Source organism: Rattus norvegicus, chromosome 3 (assembly GCF_036323735.1).
Source record: "Rattus norvegicus strain BN/NHsdMcwi chromosome 3, GRCr8, whole genome shotgun sequence".
Lineage (NCBI taxonomy): Eukaryota > Metazoa > Chordata > Mammalia > Rodentia > Muridae > Rattus > Rattus norvegicus.
The window spans coordinates 91,397,023-91,423,877 of record NC_086021.1 but is presented as its reverse complement, the minus strand read 5'-3'; the positions used below and the strand labels follow the sequence as shown (position 1 = coordinate 91,423,877).

The 26,855-nt window shown below is 36.9% G+C and overlaps 1 protein-coding gene and 1 long non-coding RNA gene across 5 annotated transcripts; one reads left to right on the top strand and one right to left on the bottom strand.

The window, feature by feature from the left end:
- The first annotated feature begins 2,921 nt into the window (after positions 1–2,921).
- Positions 2,922–14,353, top strand: LOC120101593 (uncharacterized). Of its 4 annotated transcripts, none has more exons than XR_005502278.2 (4): positions 2,922–3,050; positions 6,055–6,208; positions 8,048–8,137; positions 14,149–14,351. It is a non-coding gene; the product is annotated as an uncharacterized LOC120101593 (long non-coding RNA). The 4 variants fall into 4 exon arrangements; XR_005502277.2 differs by having other exon boundaries at positions 2,939–3,273; XR_005502279.2 differs by lacking the exon at positions 2,922–3,050 and adding an exon at positions 3,426–4,560 and having other exon boundaries at positions 14,149–14,353.
- Positions 14,354–25,931: 11,578 nt separating this feature from the next.
- Positions 25,932–26,855, bottom strand: Or5m13b (olfactory receptor family 5 subfamily M member 13B). The gene has a single exon (NM_001000299.1). It carries the CDS (start codon positions 26,853–26,855, stop codon positions 25,932–25,934), a length of 924 nt encoding a protein of 307 aa, NP_001000299.1.

The window sequence follows — 26,855 nt, the reverse complement described above, 5'->3', positions numbered from 1 at the left end:
CATATATGAATCTGATACAGTCTCTTTAATTTCATGTTTCTAGGACATCCCACACACCTATGTATTCCTGTCCAGTTTTTGTATTAGTATTCTACTTGTAAGATCATGGTCCTGTTAAATATTATACCATGGACATTCAGCATATATTTATACTCTGATTTATGAGGAAAATTTAAGCAAAAGATTTCACGGAAGGAGGAATTTTTCCCAATGCAAAGAAATCCTGGATGGTTTAGTGATGTTGTGTAAATGTGGAAATACTTACAACTTAAATAATCTGTGTGGAAAAGCATTTTTTGGAAAGCTTAGTATTCAATTAAATTCACAGCTTATTTCAGCATAGCGAATTGAAATAATTTGTTCTTTGACAGAATTTCTCATAGGGAAGGAAGAAGTTACTCCATTTGTAGGATAGTATATTGAACTCTAGACATTTATGTTATAAACATTGGCTAGACCAAAAAAATTGGCATATAAATAATAATCTATTCTAATCACTTAATGAAAAGACTTTTGAATTTCTGCAGTAGATTTTATATATAAAAGAATAAAATTCTAATTTATGTTTTGTATTTTGTGATAACTTGATAGGGATATTTTATGGGCACTAAGAAAGAAGTGCATGTTTGTGTACTTTTTTAACAGAAATTATTAAATATTAATGTGATGAATAATTCGAGTGTTTCTTCTCACATACTTATTTAGTATATAATTTTGTGAGTAAATTCTTAAACTATGACTTGTGAATTAAGATAGTTATTATAAGTGCATAACTCAAATAAAATTTTTATATTTTATGACTAATCTAAATTCCCAATACATATTTCAACTAAATATAACATTTGACTAACATTAACATTACTTTACTGATAACTTATTGCTAGTAATAAATATCCAAAATGATATAAAAGCAAAGTTGTGAATAAGAATGTGATAATTCATTCCTACCTTGCACAGGAAAATTTTCTCTGACACACTAGCAACCCAAGCAAGAAGCTGCTGAAAAGTTTCTATAAACAATTTATAACCTTGAGTTTTCATCTCCAAAATTATCTTTTGACATACCCCCAAAGAATTAATTAAAGAAATATAATAATTAGTATGGATATTCACACATCATAACCCAGGGAATTATATCACCTTGCAATCACCCTCTGCCAATTGTTTCAGTTGCTCAAGAATTTACACTTAAGGGAGTTTTTAATATGATAAATCAGTATTTCTTTCAAGAAGATGAGTTGAATATTTAATCATGGTATAGCATTACGACATAATTCATGGACTTTGGTGTTTCTGAGATTTCTCTCAACTTCAATGTGTGTTATACAAACATTTTCAAAAATAGCTGGAGCTAAGTTATTAAATTAAAAAATTAACTGAGCTAAATCATTATTATTTGAAAAGACTATCATAGAGTTATAGTAGAATTAATTTAATGTAGCAATTCTCAACTTTTCTAAAGTTGTGACTCTTTAATACAGTTCCTCATGATATGATGACCTCTAATCGTAAAGTATTTTTGTTGCTTGTCCATAAATTCTTCTACTACATACTACATAGTATCATATACAGGATATCTGATATGTGACCTCTATGAAAGAATTGTTTTTCCCCAAGGAGTTTGTTAACATACATGTTGATAACCACTGGTTTAATGTGTTAGGCTTAGATATGAAGAATTTATCTTTTATGGACAACATAATATGAATGGAATTTGACAACATTTAATTTATCAGGCAACACATGAATGTAAAAGATAAATAGAGGAACAAAGTAAGAATGAATACATCTGGATTGTTTCCAGCTTCTGGCCATTATACATAAGGTTGCTGTGAACATAGTGGAGCATGTGTCCTTGTTATATGTTGGAGCATCTTTCGGGTATAGTACAATAGGTGAGTCATCAGGTAGCACTAGGTCCAATTTTCTGAGGTGCCATCAGACTTATTTCCATAGAGGTTGTACCAGTAACCAATCCCACTAGCAATAGAGGTCTGTTCCTCTTCCTCCCGATCCTTGCCAGCATCTGCTGTCACCTGAGTTTTTGATCCTAGCCATTCTGACTGGTGCGAGATGTAATCACAGGATCATTTTGATTTGCATTTCCTTGATGAATAAGGCAATAATAGCCAAAAGCTGGAAACAACCCAGGTTTCCCTCAACACCAGAATGGACACAGAAAATGTGGCACATTTACACAATGGAACATTACTCAGCTACTAAAAACAATGACTTCTTGAAATTCTCAGGCAAATGTATGGGACTGGAAAATATCATCCTGAGTGAGGTTACTCAGTCACAAAGGAACGCACATGACATGGACTCACTAATAAACAGATATTGGGCAAAAGGCTCAGGATATCCATGATACAATTTCCAGTCCATATAAAGCACAAGAAGAAGGAAGACCAATGTGTGAGTGCTTCAGACCTACTTAGAAGAGGAAAAGAACAAAATAATCGCGGGAGGTAGAGGGAGGAAGGGCCCCAGAGGGAGAGAGGAGGGAGAGGGAAATAGGGAGACAGAATCAAGTTTAGGAGGAGAAGGGAGAGATGTACAGAGGATCAGGAAATTGAACAGGTATGTAGCCGTGGGCTTGGGGAATACTAGAAAGTCCCAGATGCCAGAAAAGCAAGAGACTCCCAGGATCCGACAGGGATGACATTAGTTGAAATACCAAAGGAGAGAGAGAACCTGCAGAGACCATTTCCAGAGGTTAGGCACGCCCATAGTTGAGGGATGAGGTGACCAATATTAAGCCAGAATTGCTCCTATCTAAAGGAAATGCAGGGGCAAAGCGGAGCAGAGATTGAAGGAAAGGCCATCCAGAGACTGACCCACATGGGGATCCATCCCATTTGCAGACACCAAACCCAGACACTATTGCTGATGTCACAAAGTGGTTGCTTACAGAAGTTTGACATAGCTGTTCCTTGAGAGGATTTGCCAGAGCCTGACTAATACAGATATGGATGCTCACAACCAACCATCAGACTGAGCACTGGGACCCCAATGGAGGAGTTTGGGGAAGGACTGAAGGAGCTGAAGGGGTTTGTAGCCCCATAGGAAGAACAACAATACCAACCAACCAGACCCCTCCCCCAAAGTTCTCAAGGACTATACCAAGAGGAGTACACACGGAGGGACCCATGGCTCCAGCTGCAAATTAGGAGAGGATTGCATTGTCCGGAATCAATGGAAGAGAGGCCCTTGGTTCTGTGAAGACTAGATGCCCCAGTGTAGGGGAATATTAGAGTGCTGAGGAAGGAGTAGGTGGGTAGGAGGTTGGGTAGGGAAGCACCCTTATAGAAGCAGGGGCTAAGAGGGTTGTGATAGGTTTGCGGAGGGGAAACGGGGGAGGTGGATAATATTTGAAATGTAAATAAATAAAATAGCAAAAAATAGAATAAATATATTTCCACATATTTGTGGAGATACTATCCTCCATTTACAATATAACAAATAAATATAAAATACATTTCTAACATTTAAGCTAAGTAATGTCAACTAAAACAATTCTACAATACATGTATCTCCTAATGCACAAACATAGTCTGCTCCTAGAAATAATGTGGAGTGCCACAAAAGTTTCCGTATGATACCAGAGTAAATGGGGACTGCTTTCCCTTGCAGTTTTTAATCTCATAAATTATAGCATATAAGAATAGACTCAAATGAAAGCTTGTGATCAATTTTATGAAATTTTGACAGAAAATCCCTAGGGCAGGTAATATATAAATCCCATTAGCTACCTGGAAGAGAAGAGTAAAAGAGTATAGAAGAAAAACATGCCATATTAGTTAATCTAACATGTAGGTTAGCCACATGGTGCATAAGCAGCCATAGAATAGGGTGTGGAGCTCTAAAGAAAAAGGAAGAAACCCTGTAATAACAGAAAAAAATTCTTTTCCTCTATCCAGTATCTACAATAAAATGACATAGGAAATGAGTAAGGAAAAGACATATTTTTCTTAGAACTCAGAAAGAGGTTCATACTCAAAAGGACCTCTTAGACAATTGTAAGGACTAAGGTAGGGGCAAGGAATTCTAGAAAGGAAAAATACATTATCTCATTGATAATGTATTGGTTAAGATGATTTCACTTTTCTAGGGTCTCCTGTCCCTGATGATCATTGACCTTCCTAACTGGATTAACTCTTCTGTGAGGAGACATTGATAGCTTTATATACAGGGAGATTTCCTTCTTTGGGATAGGAATGAAGGATATGTAACTTTCTTTAATAGTTACATAGTTTAATCAAAAGTAAATCACTATCTTTAATAGAACTTCAATAATACTGTAACTATTTTCAATTCATTTTCACATCAGGTAGACAAAATATATTAACAAATTTCTCATTAAATAAAATCATTAATCATAGAACCAATGGTACATGGGGAAATTCTATTTCACTATCTATACTCATTGAAATTGAAATGTACCTGAAAGGATGAAAAATCTAGAAAGATATATACGTGTGTGTTTATGAAAAGTTTATAGTGGACCACCAAAGGACCTAATACTAAGAGGAAAAATAAAAACTTGTAAGTAGCAGAAAGGTAAGCAATATTCTCAATGTACATCAACTATTTGTAGTAAAATATTTTGATACAGTACAATGTATCATACATGATGAAAATATAAAATAAAATAATTTTAAATGTGTATTCTGGTTATATATTAAGTATGTACCCACTGTAATGAGGAAAGAGAAATGGCTACCTTCTGTGTCCTCAGCATCATACAATCACTAAAAATGTTCAATAAGGAAGGATGAAGAAATGAAACTAATAAATGTGAAGAATCTGCTCACAAGTGACAATGACAACTGTTAAAAAATTCTAGAGAAATAAATAAAAGTCCTTAGTAGAATTAGTACAAAACCTACCTCATTTGCACAACAAAATAAGCATATATTTATCATGACGATTTCCTCATTTTAACTAGTAAGCAACTGGAGAAGTACAGATGTAGCATTGTTTCTTCAAACTCCTTCAGGTAAAAGTCTACTGGATCTATAAATGGAAGGCACTTAGTTGAGAGCACGCTCATCCTGTTAACTCTTACAAACATGTGACCTGTAGAGATGCAAGCAGACCCTTGGCATAGCACTTGGAAGTTTTCACTATGACTAGTTTTCTCTCAATGTGATCGAAATATGACCCATATTCTCCAAATGTGGTACCAATCTCCTTAGGATTTATTTACAAAACAGATTTGAATACAGGTCTGAGGTATAATGTGAATCTATGATTTAACAGCTCCTGCAATGATATCTGTGTTACTATTTTACATCACGGTTGTGCTCTTTTATGTAAGAAAAGGGCTTACAGAAGGACTTATATGGGGTCATGGTTTAAGATGCTATACAGTCCCAATGACCAAAAACGCATACAGGCAGGAGAAAAGTGGTTTGGTTGTTTTGTGTCCACACTAAGGAAACATAGGTTGAATTACTGTGATGTGTTTTCTTCTATGTTTCTTTCCATAATGTTCAGAATTTCAAGCATTTTGTATGGTGCAACCCCTTTTATGGATATGTTTTCTTGGCTAAATTGAATCTCTCTAGAGATTCCTATAGTGGGAAATCAAGGAGTGTAACTCCTAGGTGATTTTCAGTCTAGTCAAAGGCACTATGCATATGGTCTACCACTCTTATATGAATAACATGATGATTGAGGTCGAGACTAAATAGCAGAACACATTTTTTCCAAATATTTACCAATCACATTGTGTGTATATGTGTGTGTGTCTGTGTGTGTGTGTATGTGTGTGTGTGTGGATGTATGTGTTGGTGATGTTATTTTAAAAGGAATGAAGGATATGTGGAGGTGAAAGGTGAAAATAGCTGTTAGATATGAGAATATTACATATATGTATTCATGTACAAAATTATAAAAACAAACAAAATAAAGACCAAATGAGAAAATACAAATACTTTCGACACAAAGCTATAGTAGTATTTTATTAGAAAATAGAGGCATTGATGACGTCCTGATAACATTTTGCCTGAATATTGTTCTCATGGCCTGCTTTACATCTTTATTCCTCAGACTGTAGATCAATGGATTCAACAGTGGACTCACAAAGGTGTAGAAGACGGCTATTATTTTGGACTCCTCAACAGTCTTGTCAGTGGGTGGTCTCACATACATGCAGAAGAGAGTCCCATAAAACAATGTAACAGCCATCATGTGGGAACCACAGGTAGAGAATGCCTTGCGCCTTCCCTCAGCTGATTTGATCCTTAAAATGGCAGCAATAATGAAGGCATAGGACACCAGAATGATTGTGAGGGAGCTGGAAAGATTTAAGCTTGCTGATATTAACATAGCATGCTCTTTTATGTAAGTATTAGAGCAAGACAGCTTAATGAGTGGTGGGTCAGCACAGTAGAAGTGGTTGATGACATTGGATTTACAGAAGGTCATTCTGAAGGTCAAGATGGCTTGGAGTAGTCCATCTGAGAAACCATAGGCATAAGGACACATGGCCAAGCAGATGCAGACTCGCCTGGACATTTTCACACTGTAACGAAGAGGATTGCATATGGCCACATAGCGGTCATAGGCCATGGCTGCCAGTATGTAAAACTCTGTGAGGAGAAGGGCAATGAAAAGGTAGCACTGGATAAAGCAGCCAATGAAGGAAATTGTCTTCTTGTCTGATAAGAAATTGCTCAACATCTGTGGGGTGGCCGTTGAGGTGTAACACAAATCCACAAATGCCAAGTTACTGAGAAAGAAGTACATAGGCTTGTGAAGGCGGGAGTCCAGTCTGATCAGGGCCATCATGCCCATGTTGCCTAAGACAGTGACAAGGTAAACAAACAGAAACAGCACAAAGAGGAGAGGCTGGAGTTCTGTGCGATCTGTGAGCCCCAGTAAAATGAATTCTGTGATTTTAGTGCTGTTTGTGAGGGGCATCTCCTGAAATCTTGTTCTGTGCTTCAGACTGTGGAAACAAGGCTGACATGGAGATATGAGATAGCCCAAGGAAACCTAAACCCCATGATAAGAATTATTGGAATCTAAGGAGTGTTTCCCCCTTGGAAGAACAAACGAATTTGTTATCAAGTAACAAATAGTGAGCTCTGAAATCACACATACCATACCAGGTTACTGACTGAGCAGTTATATTCATGTGTATGGGAATACACACACAGAGAGAGAAAGAGAGAGAGAGAGAGAGAGAGAGAGAGAGAGAGACAGAGAGACAGAGAGACAGAGAGACAGAGAGACAGAGAGACAGAGAGACAGAGAGACAGAGACAGAGAGACAGAGAAGACAGAGACTGACAGACAGACAGATAGAATGACAGACAGAGAGGGAGAGAGAGGGAGATAGGGAGAGAGGGAGAGAGGAAGAGGGGAAGAGAGAGAGAGACAGACCACATTTTGTCATATGTAGGAAAGAAATAATCTCTTTGGAAGGAAAATATATGAATTGCAGGTTATTGTGTAAAATTATGTACATACTGTCAAATGTATCAGGCTTTTTCTCATATTTGCAAGCCTAAAGTTCTGACCTGAAAATAGAGCTTAAAAATTGTATTGATGAAAAACTGAACAGAATATAGGGAAGGATAATATTTTAAGTGGAGCAGATATGAGAAAAAAAATATATGTGTGTGTGTGTGTGTGTGTGTGTGCGTGTGTGTGTGTGCAAATGTTCTTTTGAAACCAATGAAATTAAAAATTTAGTGAAATTAAAAGAATATAAGAAATGCAAAAATGTCCAGAATATCAAGACACAAATTTTCACATAATCTATAAAAGAAAGAGCTCTAATGTCTGAAATCAGCTGAAATTTGCTCAGTAGTAGAAAATTAGCATAGCATATATGATAATGTATCATGTCCTGCCTTTAATTCTCAAAACTTCCACTCTGCCATATAGATATATGTATGTATACGTGTACATTATATAGCAAATGAATGAATATGTAGTTATATAATTGAAAATTTTTCACAATATTTTTTATTATATAATAAAGACATGGTTATTTGGAAGCCGCTCTCAATTAAACAAGTTCTGTGACCCCATAGATTGAGACCAGGAAATTGCCCTTATTGGGGGAGAGAAAAGGAGAGTGAGAGGGCAAAAGAAGGTGATGAAGAAAGACAGGAAAAGAAAAAGTGAGTCATAATATTTTAAATATAATTATAGGAATAATTAATACTTACATAAAACAAAAATTACAGTGACTTCTCTATCTAATACTAGAGAAATTGAGATATATCAGTCCATACAATTATTTTAAATGTCTTTCCCTATTACAGCCAACTAACAATTTTCTCTTCCTTTCCTTTTAAAGTATTGACTTTAGCTTTATAATCAAAATATTTTATTTTTATTATACTTGTTTCTATTTACTTTCATTCACTGTGAGGATGTGTATTTCAACACATGTCTATGTTATGAGACAACTAATCCAATTTTCCCACTTCCTGGGGTCTAAGGATAGAACTCAGGCTATCAGCCTGGGTAGAAACAGCACTTTTCTGTTGAGCCATCCTCCCAGACCTTATTCTTAAAGTACTTTATTGAATAATCTCAGACCTCATGTTTAATCATAAAATTAGTGACTTTTCTTATTCAACTATATATTTCAGAAAGTTGATAATTAATCAAGCCTCTTGTTCATTTACTATAAATTTCAAATACTTAATAAGTGTTGTTTTGATATATTAGTGGCAGTAACCATGCTCACATGGTCTCCAACCACATACCAACTTATGATTTTAAGTTATTTTCAATACATATGATAACAAATTTCATACTCACAGAACTCTGCTGTGCAAATGCAAATATGTCTCTCATTAGTCTTAAGAAAATCAAGATAATTAGAAGGCTGTTCATCTGAGAATGGAGGTAGGATGTGAATTACAAACATAAAATTATTTTGTTTTGATATCTGCTTTATTAAATGTTTGGAACCTGGACCATATTCTGAGATTCTGTGAGATATATGATGTGACCAGAAAGTCCAAATCCAACTCTTTGCAGAGAAAATAAACAGCCATAGCATTCTTGCACAGTACAGGGGACGAACTGCATGGCAACTTCCCTTGTTTGATCATAGAACTACTTTACATCTTTCATTAATCTTAACTTAATATATACATTGTAATATTATAGTCAAAATCAAACTGCTGCTTCTGCAACAACTCTTACAGTCATCATTAATCCCTCAGCGACACAGAGACACCCAACTGAGGCACTGTGAGTACCTAGTGAGACTTCCATGTGCCATGATTTCTCATCTGAAGAAGTGAGTTTATATTAAAGAAGATATTAATGGTGACATTATCTGTTTCTTAACCACTATGTTGTTTCAGACTCTGTTATGTATGAGTTTCTCCATTTTGTCAGAGAGCTATAAAAAGAGACCATGGCTTTGACCCAATATAGGCTAAATCTGTCTCTTCAGTGACACACGTTGTTTCTCTATGGTATTTGATCCTTAACTCTCTTAACCCAAATAATCCTTCTTAGTGTTCCTGTTAAATATTTAACCAAACATTTCACTATAAGCATCAAATGTAGATGATGAAATAAAAGAGTTTTTGATATTAGAGTTGTGGGAATCTGCCTAAAGTGTTGCATATTAAACCTAAAAATAAAACACAACTATATGAGTCACATCATCTCTCAAATTGCAGATTGCAAATGTTGCAGAGGAAAACAGGACCACAGGAAGGAAACTGAGGGAAAGTTCTCCCAGAAGAGCCTGATTAAAATTATTTTATGCTCAAGGTTATAAATACCCATGATAAGACACAGAAAGTGGAAACCCATTAGAGGCCAGGTTTAACATTAAGGCATCCTGTGGGAAAACACAACCTTTGATTAAGTAAAACAGAGTTTCTTAGTCTGTCAGGATTGGAGGATTGGTGAAGGTAAGTTTTATCCTATATGCCCTCGCCTAAGTGCTAGAAGGTATACGGAACAAAGCTAGAAGAAGATACTTTACTGAAAGGTGCAAGGTGACAGCACCTCAAAGAACTTGTCATTAAGAAACAGATTGTTGGAGGATGTGCCTGGTACCTTGAGCTAGCATCAGCTACAGGGTCTGTTGACTGGCATAAGCAGTGATATCTGTTTCCTCTGCAATAACATTGATAATCAACATATTAGGCTATTATAGACTGTAGAACTGAATTGAACATCTTTTAAAAAAAGTGTAGGCCCTTGCAGTTTCTGTAGTGAATAGAAATATATAGAATTCTAAATAAATGAATATCCCCTCAAGAAGCCAATGAGGAACTTAAATGATACTATAAATATATTAGACTAAAGCAGAAGATAGTATACTTTAAGAAGAGATTTCTAGGAAGGAGGTATAAATTACAGAAATACAGTTACTCTTCTTGGCAGTATCAGTGTTGTTTTTGAACTACAGCCTTTGCACCATGCCATGTTCAACCACTTATCCTCAGTAAATCAAATTAATAGTACAATGCAGAAAAAGGTCATTTGTTTACTATAGCCACTATGAGAAGAGCAAAAACAAACAACAAACACTCTAAGTTTTTTGAGGAGTCCAGAGCAAAGATTAAAGTTTAAACAGAGGGTTAAGGGCATACAGATCTAAACAGTCCTGATCAAGATGTTGTCCTGATCACTATTGTCAGTGCCCCTCAAGTTGGGTCATTTTCCTTCACTCAACAGAAGGTTCTTGAGAGAAACTTCCCATTTCTTTAGGGTCCATTGTTTCCATATTCCCAGAGCCAATTTGAGAGACATATATATCCTCCCAGAATATAGAGTGTGAACTTTGAGTACATGAAGTCAGATACAGAAAATGCAAGCTAAGTGTTCCCAAGAAGCAAAAGTGATTAACCCTTGAAAGGCTGCCAGTTACTGTCAGTGAATTTGTTGAACTTTGAAATCTATTGTGAAAGTGGCAGAGTGACATGGAGGGGCCCATGGCTCTAGTCACATATGTAGCAGAGGATGGCCTTATCAGGCATCAGTGAGAGAGAGGCCATTGGCCTTGTGAAGGCACAATGCCCCTGTGTACCAGAATGCCATGGCAGGGTGATGGGAGGGAGTGGGTAAGTGGGTGTGGGAACACTCTCATAGAGTCAAGAGGAGGGGGAAAGGGATAGGAGATTTCAGAGGGGAAATTGGGAAGTGGGTTATCATTTGAAATGTAAGTAAAGAAAATATCCAATTAAAAAGAAAGAAAAAAGAAAAGAAATTAGCAGAATGGACAAACAAATGGTTTTATAAATAAAACAACCAAAGATAAATTAGTCTTAGAGATATGCACTGGAAAATTCTGTGATTGTAAAGGAAATGTTAAAATGTTTCCAATGAGCACAAGACATATACCTAACTATTCTTGAACAAAAATTGTTACAGTATCCTAAAATCTGAAGTCAGTACATAAGGGCCCTTGTTAGAAACCCAGTTTATACCACTTATACCTGGTCTTTCTCTATTCTTCTTTAGGTGTGCTGTTATTCACAGTAATTATCAAGATTCCTGCTTCCCACTGATTTTCAAATTCAAAAAAATCATGTTAAGAAATTAAAGCTAAGAAACATTTTTTGCCTGATTTAGAGACAGTTGTTTTCGTTTGAATAAACCAAGGGAGTAAAAATACAAGACTTACTTCTGGCTCTGACATGTATCTGACTTTAGAAGTTTCTTGGTGCTGCTATAAACTATAAAATATACCCCTACTTATACTTGCATAAGAGAATGGGCCACTCTAAACCAACCTGCAGAGGGACTAATATGCACCACTGTGAGTCTCACACTGGGGACCAGCTCTCTTGGCTTTAATTGCAACATTTTGGATACAGAAACTAATTGGCCATCTCAGTCATTGTATTTTCTACAATTTCATACTTAAAAGTATCTTTAAAAGGAGCTCTGCAGAGGACACAGTTTATCTTGATTACCTTTTTTAATGTGCTAAAATACTTGAGGTAAACTCAGTCATTGCTATCATTTTCTGAAATATTATGACATCCTATGCTTTAATGATTCCAAATAAGCAATAAAAAAAGAGCATTTAATTTAAATTGAATGTCTAAATAATATAAAAATAATTATAATAATAAATTTATTATAATAGTTTATGATATGTGAAATATTCAGCAGGTTAAAAATCTTGCTTTCAATTTTTATGATATGATTCTGATCTCTAAGAATCACACATAGTTTAAGAAAAGAATAGATTTCTCAAAAGAACTTTGAGTTCGCAATGGAAACCCATTGCATGTACATGCTTATACACATTAACTCCATGCTTATAAATAAATCTAAAATCTATTTAAATAGCAAAACCAAAATAAAATAACCACTTAAGAACTTATGACCATTCTTTAATACTCTTCTCTTTGTGTATATGTATTTGTATTAGTTATTTCACTTAAATTAATAAATGGAATTTATTTACTCAAATATAATATATATACATACACAGTTGAGACAATGCCCAGATATATTATGTTATTAATATATACATATATGTACACTCATTTAAATGCATGCATAGGTATATTAAATATACAAAATATCCAGACTATAACAGACTTAAATATTATCAACTTTTATATGATATATATGTTTCTGTATCGGTCTATAATATGTACATATATAAAAGAAGAGTATATGTTGTTTCAGAGCTTGTTTTATATTGATATTGTGTTAAACTTTGTCTATGCATGCCTTGCCATCTGAGTTTAATTGGCATCATGAATTCCATAGCCATAGCTTCGTAAGCTAAATAGTACCACTTTAAATGTTAAGCATTTTCAAGGTAAATTGCCCTAAATTCTCTAGATGATGTAACTGCACCAGGCCCTGAAGGGCCCGAACAGGCCCCTAAAGGCACTGAACAGCTTAAATAAAAGGTAAACATGGGTGTAGCATAATGCTTTCCTTCTCTTTGCTCTTAGCCTTTCTACAAGCTCTAAGTATGCAAGGGAGGTGTCTTTCATACCTCCTTGCTGCTTAGTGGTCCCATAGGTCATGTAATTTTTGTCTAGTTTGACTTAGAGATTTATTTTTCTGGCTCACATTACCATGTATGAAGCACTTGAGCCTGAACTGTAAATGTACTTACTTCCCTTCTAGTTATTGGTCATAGAGAACTTACAGACTTTTAAAACAATGTCGACTTTTGTCATTACTTTTTGTCATATGCTAGAACTTGATGGTATGATCTTATCACTGGAAAGATCACTCACTGTGATTACAGTACATGGAGAGATCAACCTAGTATCTACCTGGAAGTTTCTTGCTACTGTCTAGTGACAATTCTCTAGTGACAGAAAATTTTGTACAGGTTGGTGAAAAAGAAAGTCATAGAAACTCAGACTCATCAGGAAACATTTATTTGGTGTCAACAATCAGCTTAGCAAGGTGCTTATTCTTGCAACAAATGTTATTTGGATATCAATCAATTTCTGATTAAATGTAAGTCTCACTCAAAAGGATGGGACTCATGACTGTTACTGTAAACCTAGCCATAAACCAGTGATGAGATAAAGGTCGGAAGCCTTAGGTCAGAATCCACTAATATTAGTTGATAAGTGAACATAATATCTTTGAAATAATTATATTTACACTCATTAATTAGTGTATCACATAGATTTAATCAGAGAGCATTCTTCTTTTCAGTGGATGACGTTTTACAGAGTCTCATAATCACATAAAACCATACGTCAATTAATGAATGTGCTTTTCTAATAAATGTTCAATCTGCTTAAGTTATGGAATAAATACTATGTCTTGCACATGTTGCAAAGCCAACAGAATCCATACTGCATCTTCACTCACGATGTTTGAAGGCTGGACTAAGAGAGGAAGACATCAATTATACTGTGATATAAAATGCTAAAAGCCTATGTGACCTTTCACTTACTTCAAAACACCTTACCAATGCAAAATATTTTTCCCTGTAATTTATCACAGTGGTTCACATATATACTTTATTCTAGATATTCATTTAACAATCAAATAGGTTCTTGCCTTGGGCTTTGTGTTTACTATGAGTCTGCATTAATGTTCCTCCATGAATATCCATGCGACTATGTCTCTACTCGAGCCTCTCTAAAATATTGTTTCCAATTAGAGCTGTACCCTACTCCATCTTACTGTACACATCATCTTCTTTGTCTTTTTGCAGTAAATCCTGACATCTGAAGCATACATATTTTCTGATTTTGGAACTGACCCAGTTTGGCTACGAAAGAGAACATGACTGAGGTACTCAGCAAATATGAGGACTCCCTGCTCAGTAAACACTCCTATGCACAAGTAATTCTGTAGTGGTAGTCATCAAAATAAATGTGTACACACCAGCTAAATTTAGGCTGAAATTCAATTGTTCTTTTTAATTTTCTTAGCACCATTGCTACATAAATGAAGTTTGACGAATCTATTGAAGAAACAATCGGTATCAGTTCTAAAAGCAACCAAGATGCTTCCATACATTTTACAGATGTTTTCTTCCATAGAAAAAAATTAAATCTCATTTCAGAGTCTACATAAGAACTTTAAAATCTTTTTATTAAGAAAACATTTAGTAGCCAATAAATTGATACAGTAATTCTACAATAAAGATCAGATATTATATGCAGACTGTCACATGCATGAAAACTCGATGCCTTAAAGGACACTGTGGTTAGGACAAAACGGCAACCAACAGATTGGGAAAAGATCTTTACCAATCCTAGAGCAGATAGAGGCCTTATATCCAAAATATACAAAGAACTCAAGAAGTTAGACCGCAGGGAGACAAATAACCTTATTAAAAAATGGGGTTCAGAGCTAAACAAAGAATTCACAGGTGAAGAATGCCGAATGGCTGAGAAACACCTAAAGAAATGTTCAACATCTTTAGTCATAAGGGAAATGCAAATCAAAACAACCCTGAGATTTCACCTCACACCAGTGAGAATGGCTAAGATCCAAAACTCAGGTGACAGCAGATGCTGGCGAGGATGTGGAGAAAGAGGAACACTCCTCCATTGTTGGTAGGATTGCAGACTGGTAAAACCATTCTGGAAATCAGTCTGGAGGTTCCTCAGAAAATTGGACATTGAACTGCCTGAGGATCCAGCTATACCTCTCTTGGGCATATACCCAAAAGATGCCTCAACATATAAAAGAGACACGTGCTCCACTATGTTCATCGCAGCCTTATTTATAATAGCCAGAAAATGGAAAGAACCCAGATGCCCTTCAACAGAGGAATGGATACAGAAAATGTGGTACATCTACACAATGGAATATTACTCAGCTATCAAAAACAACGAGTTTATGAAATTCGTAGGCAAATGGTTGGAACTGGAAAATATCATCCTGAGTGAGCTAACCCAATCACAGAAAGACATACATGGTATGCACTCATTGATAAGTGGCTATTAGCCCAAATGCTTGAATTACCCTAGATCCCTAGAACAAACGAAACTCAAGACGGATGATCAAAATGTGAATGTTTCACTCCTTCTTTAAATGAGGAAAAAGAATACCCTTGGCAGGGAAGGGAGAGGCAAAGATTAAAACAGAGACTGAAGGAACACCCATTCAGAGCCTGCCCCACATGTGGCCCATACATATACAGCCACCCAATTAGACAAGATGGATGAAGCAAAGAAGTGCAGACCGACAGGAGCCGGATGTAGATCGCTCCTGAGAGACACAGCCAGAATACAGCAAATATAGAGGCGAATGCCAGCAGCAAACCACTGAACTGAGAATAGGTCCCCTATTGAAGGAATCTTAGAAAGAACTGGAAGAGCTTGAAGGGGCTCGAGACCCCAAAAGTACAACAATGCCAAGCAACCAGAGCTTCCAGGGACTAAGCCACTACCTAAAGACTATACATGGACTGACCCTGGACTCTGACCCCATAGGTAGCAATGAATATCCTAGTAAGAGCACCAGTGGAAGGGGAAGCCCTGGGTCCTGCTAAGACTGAACCCCCAGTGAACTAGTCTATGGGGGGAGGGCGGCAATGGGGGGAGGGTTGGGAGGGGAACACCCATAAGGAAGGGGAGGGGGGAGGGGGATGTTTGCCCGGAAACCGGGAAAGGGAATAACACTCGAAATGTATATAAGAAATACTCAAGTTAATAAAAAAAAAATCAAAAAAAAAAAAAAAAAGAAAACTCGATGCCTTAAATGCTTTGCAAATTTAGGTTTTAGAGGGTTATGATGGTTGGAATTTATGGGTGTAACTTCTACATTTCTAGGAGACAATATGGCTGTTACTCTATGCCCTTCTAACTTTTATAACCCTTGGCCTACTCTTCCACAAACCATAAACATACCAAAGTGGACACTGAAAGCCCAAAAGGCCTCAATGCTCCAGGCAAAGATCCACAGAGAGCTAAAGAATGCTGAGTGTAGGAGCAATAGTCTTCCCTGCAAAGGGGGACACCAAGTGCTTATCTGATATCAAAAATGTATCTGAAAATAGACCTACAAGTAACATTGTACAGATCGAGCAGGTTAAATATATAACTATATATGCTTACATCTATACATAAACACATGTAATAATAACGTAAAAGGAAGGCATTGGGAAGAAAGTAAGGTTAGGTATATAGGAGGACTAGGGGAGAGAAAATGAAAGAAGAAATGTTGTAATTATACTATAATCTCAAAAAATTAAAAAGAGTTTAAAATTTTAATCGAATGTAAGTAATACAGAAATTGAAAAATCATTTTATAAAATATTAGAAACATATTCTGTTGTATATGTACAGAAATTGGGAGCAGTACAAACTCCTAAATACAACATATATCTCTTCATAAGAGGACATTTATTAGATTAAGATTAATGAAAGTAACTTGAAAATAAATAAACAAACAAATAAATAAATAAAAGAGAAGCATCTTCAGAAGCAGACTTTTTACTTAATTAGAACAACTGAAGGTTCATAGTCTCCCCCCAAAAGTGGATATTGTGCTTGTACAGCATAGGAGTCTTAGGGATTTATAGGATAGAAAGGCAGAAGTTCAGGGATAGAAGAGTCCATCTGCATGTCAGTTCTCCTGAATGTGGTACACATCAGCCATGTGGGAGGTGAACTTCCTTGGCATTAGCTTACCCAGGTGTTATCAATAGGGTCAATTTTGCTATCCAGAGCTTCCCATGCACTGGAAACTTTTAGGTCATTAACCCTTCAGAACTAACAGTCAATCAGCATATAAAAGTACAACTTGACAGAACAAGTCACTTGAATTGTATTAAAATTAAAATATTCATACAATCAAATGCATCATTCAAAGACATATTTGTGAAAATTTGTAGACACATCAAAATATTGGGACCAAGTATAGTATATTGAGAAACTAATGCAAATGTATTTAAAAAGATAAAAGAACTGCCTGAGAAGTGGTCAAAGATCATGAATACCAAGTTAAAAGAAGACATAATTGAATTAATACTAAAATGTTAAGAAGTATTTTTTTCATTTAGAATAATAATCTAAAGAAATGAGAATATAGATTGAATCCTCCTAATTAGAGAATAGTTAAGAAATTTGAAAATACCTGTGTGTTGTTGTAAAAATTTTTTTTAAAAAAAGGTTGTTTTTACCCCCACTAGATCTGGCACGGCAGTGCCCCAAGATATCTGGTAGATATCTTGCCAGAAACACACATCCCAACTCCATGGTGGCCCAAGGTCTCTGCCACCACACACTATCACAACTCAATTCTCCACAAGAAATAACACATAACAAAATAACTTCTGATCCAACTGATATGAGATAATTGCCCACCTAAACATACAAAGCCCTATACCCATCCATCCCTTAAGAGTATTCATAACAACCTGGAAATACACAGAGTGGAATCTTTACATCAGCCTCCATGTTCTCCTAGTGGCTTCTTCTGCCTCCCCATTCCTCCAGTCTCCTCTTTTTCCCTCAAACTTTTCTCCTGCCCATCCTTGCTTCTCATCCAATGACAGGCCTCGTTCTATCTTGTACCTGCCTCACCTGTATGACATCAGCCTACACCTGTGCTTTCTGGAAGGTGGTAAAAGAACATTTGCCTATTGTGATGTTAAAGTTTTTTGAAGAAGAAAAGTGAATTTTATCATGAATGTGGCTTGTGATGCAGAGGTAACACTTGATTGAAAAAACTATCTCTGGCACATATTTAGGCTTACCTTATTTAATTTCTCACTGTGTTTTCATATTATCAAGAAAGTGGAAATGTTCAATGATACCTGATGCATGAAATATTAAAAAAAGGGACCATCCCGCTCTAATGCCAAGTACTCTGGCCCCAGTAGTCTCGCAGCCTCCATGGCCAGCTCCACGCAGCACCTGCCCACCTTGCAGTTCTCTTGCTATGGATTCTGCTCACATTTCCAGCCACTCACGCCCCGTGGTTAGCTATCACAAATATCCCATAACCTGGTAAAATCAAAACTCTAGAGGTTTGTAATTCATCAGTCAGATTTATATTAGTAAATTCTCAATCCACAAAATGACCACACAATGAACTCAAAGCTCAATTAATAGAAACACATGCTACACTCCTAATCATCTATACTTACGGCTTCCAGGACTGTGTGGTAATGACTCTTCTGCCTCTCCTATAGGTTCCATCTTGTCTCCTTCTCTCCAGTTCTTGCTCTGTGTCTCTGTACTCTTTGTACTCATCTCTAAAATTCTCAACCTACCGTCCTTTTCCATTGCCCAGTCACAGGCTCTCGCCTTATCTTGTGCCTGCCAGCACCTGCATGTAGACAGCAATCCACGTTTCCCTATTTTTCCAGTTGAAAGGCTCTTTTCTCTCAAATATAAATTGAACACAACTATTATCATTGTGTAAATTACAAAGGTTAAGATACCTCTAACATCTAGTCCATCATTTTTGTAAATTAAATAGAACACTCTGTTATCTATCCTAACTTTAAGGGAAATGCAAATCAAAACAACCCTGAGATTTCACCTCACACCAGTGAGAATGGATAAGATCAAAAACTCAGGTGACAGCAAATGCTGGCGAGGATGTGGAGAAAGAGGAACACTCCTCCATTGTTGGTGGGATTGCAGACTAGTACAACCATTCGGAAATCAGTCTGGAGGTTCCTCAGAAAATTGGACATTGAACTACCTGAGGACCCAGCTATACCTATCTTGGGCATATCCAAAAGATGCCCTAACATATAACGAAGACACATGCTCTACTATGTTCATAGTAGCCTTATTTATAATAGCCAGAATCTGGAAAGAACCCAGATGCCCTTCAACAGAGGAATGGATACAAAAAAATGTGGTACATCTACACAATGGAATATTACTCAGCTATCAAAAACAATGACTTTATGAAATTCATAGGCAAATGGATGGAACTAGAAAATATCATCCTGACTGAGGTAACCCAATCACAGAAAAACACACATGGTATGCACTCATTGATAAGTGGATATTAGCCTAAATGCTGGAATTACCCTAAATGCACAGAACACATGGAACTCAAGAAGGATGACCAAAATGCAGATGCTTCACTCCTTCTTTAAAAGGGGAACAAGAATACCCTTGGGAGGGCATACGGAAGCAAAGTTTAGAACAGAGACTGAAGGAACAGCCATTCAGAGCCTGCCCCACATGTGGCCCATACATACACAGCCACCAAACTAGATAAGATGGATGAAGCAAAGAAGTGCAGGCCAACAGGAACCGGATGTAGATCTCTCCTGAGAGACACACCCAGAATACAGCAAATACAGAGGCGAATGCCATCATTAAACCACTGACCTAAGAACGGGACCCCCGTTGAAGGAATCAGAGAAAGGACTGAAAGAGCTTGAAGGGGCTTGAGACCCCATATGAGCAACAATGCCAACCAACCAGAGCTTCCAGGGACTAAGCCACTACCTAAAGACTAGACATGGACTGACCCTGGGCTCCAACCTTATAGGTAGCAATGAATAGCCTAGTAAGAGCACTAGTGGAAGGGGAAGCCCTTGGTCCTGCCAAGACTGAACCCCCAATGAATGTGATTGTTGTGGGGAGGGCAGTAATGGGGAGAGGATGGGGAGGGGAACACCCACATAGAAGGAGAGGGGGAAGAGTTAGGGGGATGTTGGCGCAGAAACCAGGAAGGGGAATAACAATTGAAATGTAAGTAAGAAATACTCAAGTTAGTAAAGATAAAAAAAAAAAAAAAGAGCACTGACTGCTCTTCCTAGGAAGCTGAGTTGGCACATCAGGGATCTCACAACTGTCCGTATGTCTAGTTCCAGGGGATCGATGCCTTCTTCTAGCCTCTAAGAGCACCTGCATATATATAGCACACACTTAAACAGAAGCGTTTATATACACAAACAACAATTTAATTTAAAATCTTGAAATAAGAATACAAAGGAATTGGAACCCCCCCAAAAAAAGACTTATAATTTCATATCTGTTATGTCCTGGTTTTAGCTTGTATACTATTTGAAAACCATCCTCTCAAATATATTCTCTCAATGCCAAATAGCCTGGGTTGGCTTTGAGACTATAACTAGTCTTTTAACTCCATCACAAATCAAAGAACATTATCTGAAAATATAGGAAGCCTAACACAGCTTCCAGAACTGAGATAAGTTGTAGCAACTGCTGCCTACCTAGACAATCCCAGTATGTCAGGAAGTTGGAGCACTTGTCTTCAGCCTTCTGGCCCAGAATCATCTGACAAACCTTAGTGAAATAGGGATTATTAAGGACTAACTTATTCTGTCTTGGCAGAACTAAACTGTCCTAACCTGTAATTTGTGTCCTCTCAAGAACAGTACAGATCTATAGAAGAAATAGGAAATTTCTGTCCAATGGCTACCTAGCCACAAAAAACCACCTCACCTGGAGGTAGAGACTCAGTTTTTTCTTTGAATCCACAAATGGGGAGCTGTTAGGAGCATATACGTCTCAACAACAAATGAATAAATAATGAATAAATAACATAAAATGTCACGTTTTGTGAATTTCTGACGTTTTTGAAAACTATCATCTATGTAAAATAAACTGGACTGTTGTCCATTAACAACTCTTACTATTTCTAAATAACATATCTTATGAGTACCTAGGCAATTAATTCAGAGCCAAGATTTGCTATCTGGCCTTTAACTCAAAAGCTTAATTATCTCAGATCAGTTTATAGTAACAGTTATAGAAGGATTTGGTCTAAGCCTTGTATTCTTAAATGTATTGTATAGGCACAATGCCTACATGAGAGTAATAATCTTAATCCCAACTTTATATCAATAAGAAATTCATAACAATGAAAACCTTAAATTTGTATCAAAATAAATTCTGTACTAAAGTAAGAAATTATAACTTCAACTTAGTAACTATTATAAAGATTTCTGCCAAATGAGATTATGGCTACACAATCATTTCTAACTATTTCGTCCCTGTTCAAATTACGGTCATTTCTAAATTCCCCAGAAAGACAATCATAGAATAACCACCTCTAGCCCCCAAGCCCAAGGAACTGGAACTATGACTCTTTATAACTACTTCCTGCTGACTATGGACGTTGAAATATCTTTGAAGTGGGGGAAAGGTAGTCTCTGATGATGTCTGCATCCTGACTGGATCCAGCTGAAAGTCCCTGTGATGAGGAGTTCAAGCAAGTCAGTTCAGCATGCCTGATGATGAGACTCAGCAGGGCTGTGTAGACTGTAACATACAAATCGCAAAACAAAATTTTAGTATCATCAAGATATCTGTGTGAATTGTATCAGTCTGTGTAGAGTGTTCAGACTAATTAGGATGAAATTCTGCTCCAATCATAAGCCTTCATTTGTGCCATGTCTATTTTTTGTTTGATTCATCTGAATTTATGTTCAGGTGGTCTTCCTCTATCAAATCTCATCCATATAACTCTGGAAGATGTGTAGACACTAATCACCTTTTCTAAAAATGCAAAGACGAAACCTTTCTCCCAAATCAACATATCATTCACTCGGCAACAAGGAAAGCTTGTATCTTCCCTTCTCTTCCAGAGGTATAATAGAGTAACCAAAAAAAACTCCTAATCCCACTCATTTTGATAATAAAAACAATGCAAAACAAATGAGGTGCAAAACAAATGAAGTGCTAAACAAATACTGTATGAACCTATTTTTAGGCTTGTTCTAATTTTTCATGCTAGGAAATTAACCCAATATTCCCATGGAGCCCATGAAAAAAGAATATGACTTTCCTGCAGACTGTATTATACCATCTATCTGTCATGCTCCCTACCTGGAACCACAGACTTCTATTTATCAATACCTTTTATAATATCTATTTTTTGTGTTCTCTGCCTTGAGCCACAGACATCCATCAATACCTGTTCATAGCAGGCAATTCACTGCTCTCTACTTAGGAGTCAGTAAATTTTCCCTATTCTAGTTACAAACCGCAGGCAAAATTCTCCAAGTGTTTTAGACAAAATCTGTATATAAATCTATCCTAAAAGCAAATAATCCCAGTTTTATAAATTGACAGTTCAATGTCTGCCCCAGGAAGTAGGCAGCTTCCATTCTCCAGCTCTCTGACTCAGAGCAGCCATCTTGTTTCTTCACAGCAGGGGACCTCAGAACCTGTGAGCTGAGTTTGCCCCTGTGTTTCTTTGTTTAAGGTCCCTGTTCTTGAATGACCACATGACTTCTCCTTTCACTGAAAACCACCTCTCCCCTCTGCTCACTAAGAACAAAGTCTCTAACTCTCAGCCTAAAAATCTTAAATTTCTAGTGGATTCCTGCCGGTCACATTGATATCATCTATTGCGTGAAACATAAAAAATTGGCAATCCCATGCTACCACCAGCAAGGTACCGGTGGACAGGCTGACCTTTTGGAATGGCTTTTGGGATGGGAGATGAGCATGGAGGCCCAAATATAGGTAGCAGAGGTCCCCGGTTCAGGTGGTGGATCCACTGGGACCTTCTATCAGAAGATTTGACTTAGAATGGCATACAAATTAGGAAGCTAGTTGCTGCCAGCAGCAATTGTGTTACCTGTTGATTTTAAACTAAGTTTGTGTGTTTTCCTTCTTGCAGCAACTCAGCTGGGCTCCAGAGAGAAAGGGTACGGTGACAAAACATGTGTTTGCAGAAAGTACACCCCCAAAACCCGTGGGAATTTGGAAGCATGGGACTGGCATGGCAGCAACCAACCATGGGAACTTAGCAAGCCAGGTGGAAAGATTTTATAGCTGGGATCAGACAGTCTACCAGGCTGAGAACACGTCAGGCCAGCCTGTCCACTGGTGCCTTGACAGCAGTAGCGTGAGATTGCCATTTATATATTTTACGCTACAGATACTTTAAGAGTAGAATGAAGAGATGTATCGTGTGTTTTATTGGCGTAGACTATATCAATAAAAACTGATTCTGTATGAATCAATGTGAATATACTTTAAAATGTTAGTTAAAAATTAAACAACTTGAAGAGACCAAGTTAAATCATCTCTATCTGGATTTATTTAACTCAAATAACACTGTCTAATTCTTCAGATACATAAACACCTACCAACTGATGTAACTCTATATAGAGTTAAGATACACTAAGTTACAAGAAGCATTCACTGAGAAAATTTAACATTTTAGCATCAAAATATATTAAACCAGTTTTACAGTTGCACCGAAATCTTTATTTGGGTGTGATAACAATGGGTTCATTACATTATTTCACTTTTCAGTTAAGGTTAAAAATTAATTCTTATAGACAATTAATAAATAGATCCCAAAAATTAATTTAATAAAGCAGGCAATAACAATTTCATTGCACTTAGGTAACAATCTAACTAAGTCCTAAAGACCAAATTATAAACCAAAAAATTAATCATAAATTATATGATAAGATGTAAAAATAAAAAGCATTTCCAAATATATGAAATAAAAAGAATTAAAATGAAAAATATACATATATTTTATAAAGAAATAAGATGATTCTATCTTTGGTTAAGTTATCATCTGCTAGTGATATGAGACAATTCGAGCCAGATTCACTGGTCCCAAGAGGAGAGGAAATGCTACATGGGGACAAGAAGCAGGAGAGATGGAAGAGAAAGAGAGAAAGAACACACACATTCAACAAGAGAGACAAGGCAGGGAGAGGAAAAGAGAAGAGAGGCTGTTGTTGTAAAAATATAAAAATAAAAAAGAGTATTGGTGTCTTTTACCCCACTGGGTCTACACCTCGTTGCCCCAAGGTATCTGCTAGATATCTTGGCAGAAACACATCCCAGCCGCACACTTTCCTACACTCAAACCCTCACATAAAAGAACACACAACACAATAATCTTAGATCCAATTGGCAAGATATAATTGCTCACTTAAACATACAAAGCCCGGTACCATCCATCCCTTAGGAACATTGATAACAACCTGTAAATACACAGAGCAGAATCTTAACATCACCTGCCATGGCTTCTCTCCGTCTCCTCCGCCCTGTCTCCTCCTCTCTCCCCTAGTCTCCTCCTCTTCCTTCAAACTTCTCTCCCGCCCATCCTTCCTTCTCCTCCAATGACAGCCTCCTTCTATCCTGTACCTGCCTCACCTGTGACATCATCCTACAAGAGACCAAATCCAAAATGTCTGGGTTTAATAGAAAAGAGATTCTGGGGGAGTGGAAGACCAGGACTGGAAAGTACAAGGTAAAGGGTAGGATGTGCCAGGTAGGGACTGAGGTATGCCAGGAGAACCTAGAGGCCATACCACTTTGGTATGTTAAGTAAGCACCTCAGCCCCTTGTCCTGGGTCTGAAATACAATACTTTTACGCCTTTAGGATAAAAATATAAAATAAATTTAACAAAATGAAATATAAATATTAAAAACAGAGAAAAACAATGCATATAGCCTTATGGTAATAGAACCTGGAACGATCAATAAGTAAAGTAAATTGTGACTATGAGGTCACAGATCAACGGGAATGCCCATGCATTGCTAAGGTTAAAACATCAAAGGCAGGTATATACAAAGCATAGTCAAGGGCTGTCTAGCTCTTCTGGCAGAATAAAAATGTCTAGAGAATCAATTCTGCTCTCTCTTTTCTACCACACGTCTGTAACAATGGTTCACCACTCCCAACCTGTACTGAAATGTTACCTAGAAATCACATGCTGGGTAAAGGAAAGGCCTAAGAGTCTGTGTTAAGAAAAGGGGGAGTTCGTATCATTAGAATAGATTGACGACATGTCAGTCTATTTTGCAAGAGAAGCTAGAGGTGAGGCATTGAAGACTGTCAGGACTACACAGTAGCTTGACCAAGAATTCGTAAGTACTCATAATTCCTGCAATGTATATAAATGTACCATTCATTTCCTAATCCAAAGGACAGATTTCGTGAGCCACTGACTTGTTTGTTTTTACTCCTTAAGGAATGGAGGAGAGGTTACAAACTGAGGCTTGTGCATAGCTGTAAAGGTACTACAAAGCATATCCAACACAAACTTTTCATTTCAAATGAACACCCGACGTACAATGATGCAAGTGGCTCACTAACTTCATTTGAAAGGCACATTGTAAAGAAATCATCAGTTAAATACATAAAAGACTTTAAATTGCCTTACAATTTGTATCAAATAAACAAAAATTCTACTTTCCATGAATGAAAAAACTGCAAAAGTTACTAAGCAAAATTATAACTCAAATCATTTTCATTCTCAGAATATGGGAAAATTACACATTTTATAACTCTGGGTCAGTGTTAGTACAATAGATACATTCATTTTCTACATTAATTACAAATAAACATTGTTCCTGCTCCAGTTTCTGGATAATTATGCTACAAAAAATTCACTGGGATTACATTGTAATCTCCAGTGAACAAATTAATACACATTAGTAAATTTGACAGGTGAATTAAGAAATATAAAATAAAATGTGTGGCATAGAATGTTAATTCATTTAAAACACACAGTACTTTGTTGGAGAATAACATTTTACACATCTGTCAGCATTTCTCAACATTCATTTCTGGATAACTTTTCTTATTGCATTTTTCACATCTTTATTCCTCAGACTATAGATGAATGGGTTTAACATAGGACTTACAAAGATATAAAAGACAGCCACAATTTTCCCCTGTTCTACAGATGTCTCAGAGGGGGGCCTAAGGTGCATGCAGAACAATGTTCCATAAAAGATGGTAACAGCTGTCAGGTGGGACCCACAAGTAGAGAAGGCCTTGCGCCTCCCCTCTGCTGAACGCATTCTCAGGATAGCTGTAAAGATGAAAATGTAGGAGATGAGGATGATGGTGAGAGAACAGCTGAGGTTGGATCCTGCCACCACAAACATGGCAGTTTTTTTCACATAGGTGTCTGAGCAAGCCAGGACCATGAGTGGTGGGTCTGCACAGTAGAAGTGATTGATCTCATTGGGTCCACAAAACGTTAAACGAAGCATCAGGATGGTCTGTATTAGACCATTTACAAAGCCGTAAATGTACTGCGTCATCACAAGAGAAAGACAGACACCTCGAGACATTTTGCTAGTGTATAACAAGGGCTTGCAGATGGCGACATAACGGTCATAAGCCATCACTGCAAGCATATAGTAATCTGTGATCACCAGGGAAATAAAAAAGTGAAATTGAATCATGCAGCCAATAAAAGAAATGTTCTTTCTCTTGGATAAAAAGTTAACCAACATCTGAGGGGCAACAGTGGTGGCATAACAGAGATCTACAAAGGAGAGATGGCTGAGGAAGAAGTACATGGGTGTGTGAAGCTTGCTGTCACTTCTGATTAAGAAGATCATGCTCACATTACCAGTCACTGTGATGAGGTAGATGAGGAGGAATACCACAAAGAGCACAGGCTGAAGCTCTGCTCGATCTGTCAGTCCTAGGAAAATAAACTCAGTCACTGCTGTGTAGTTTTTCTTTAACAT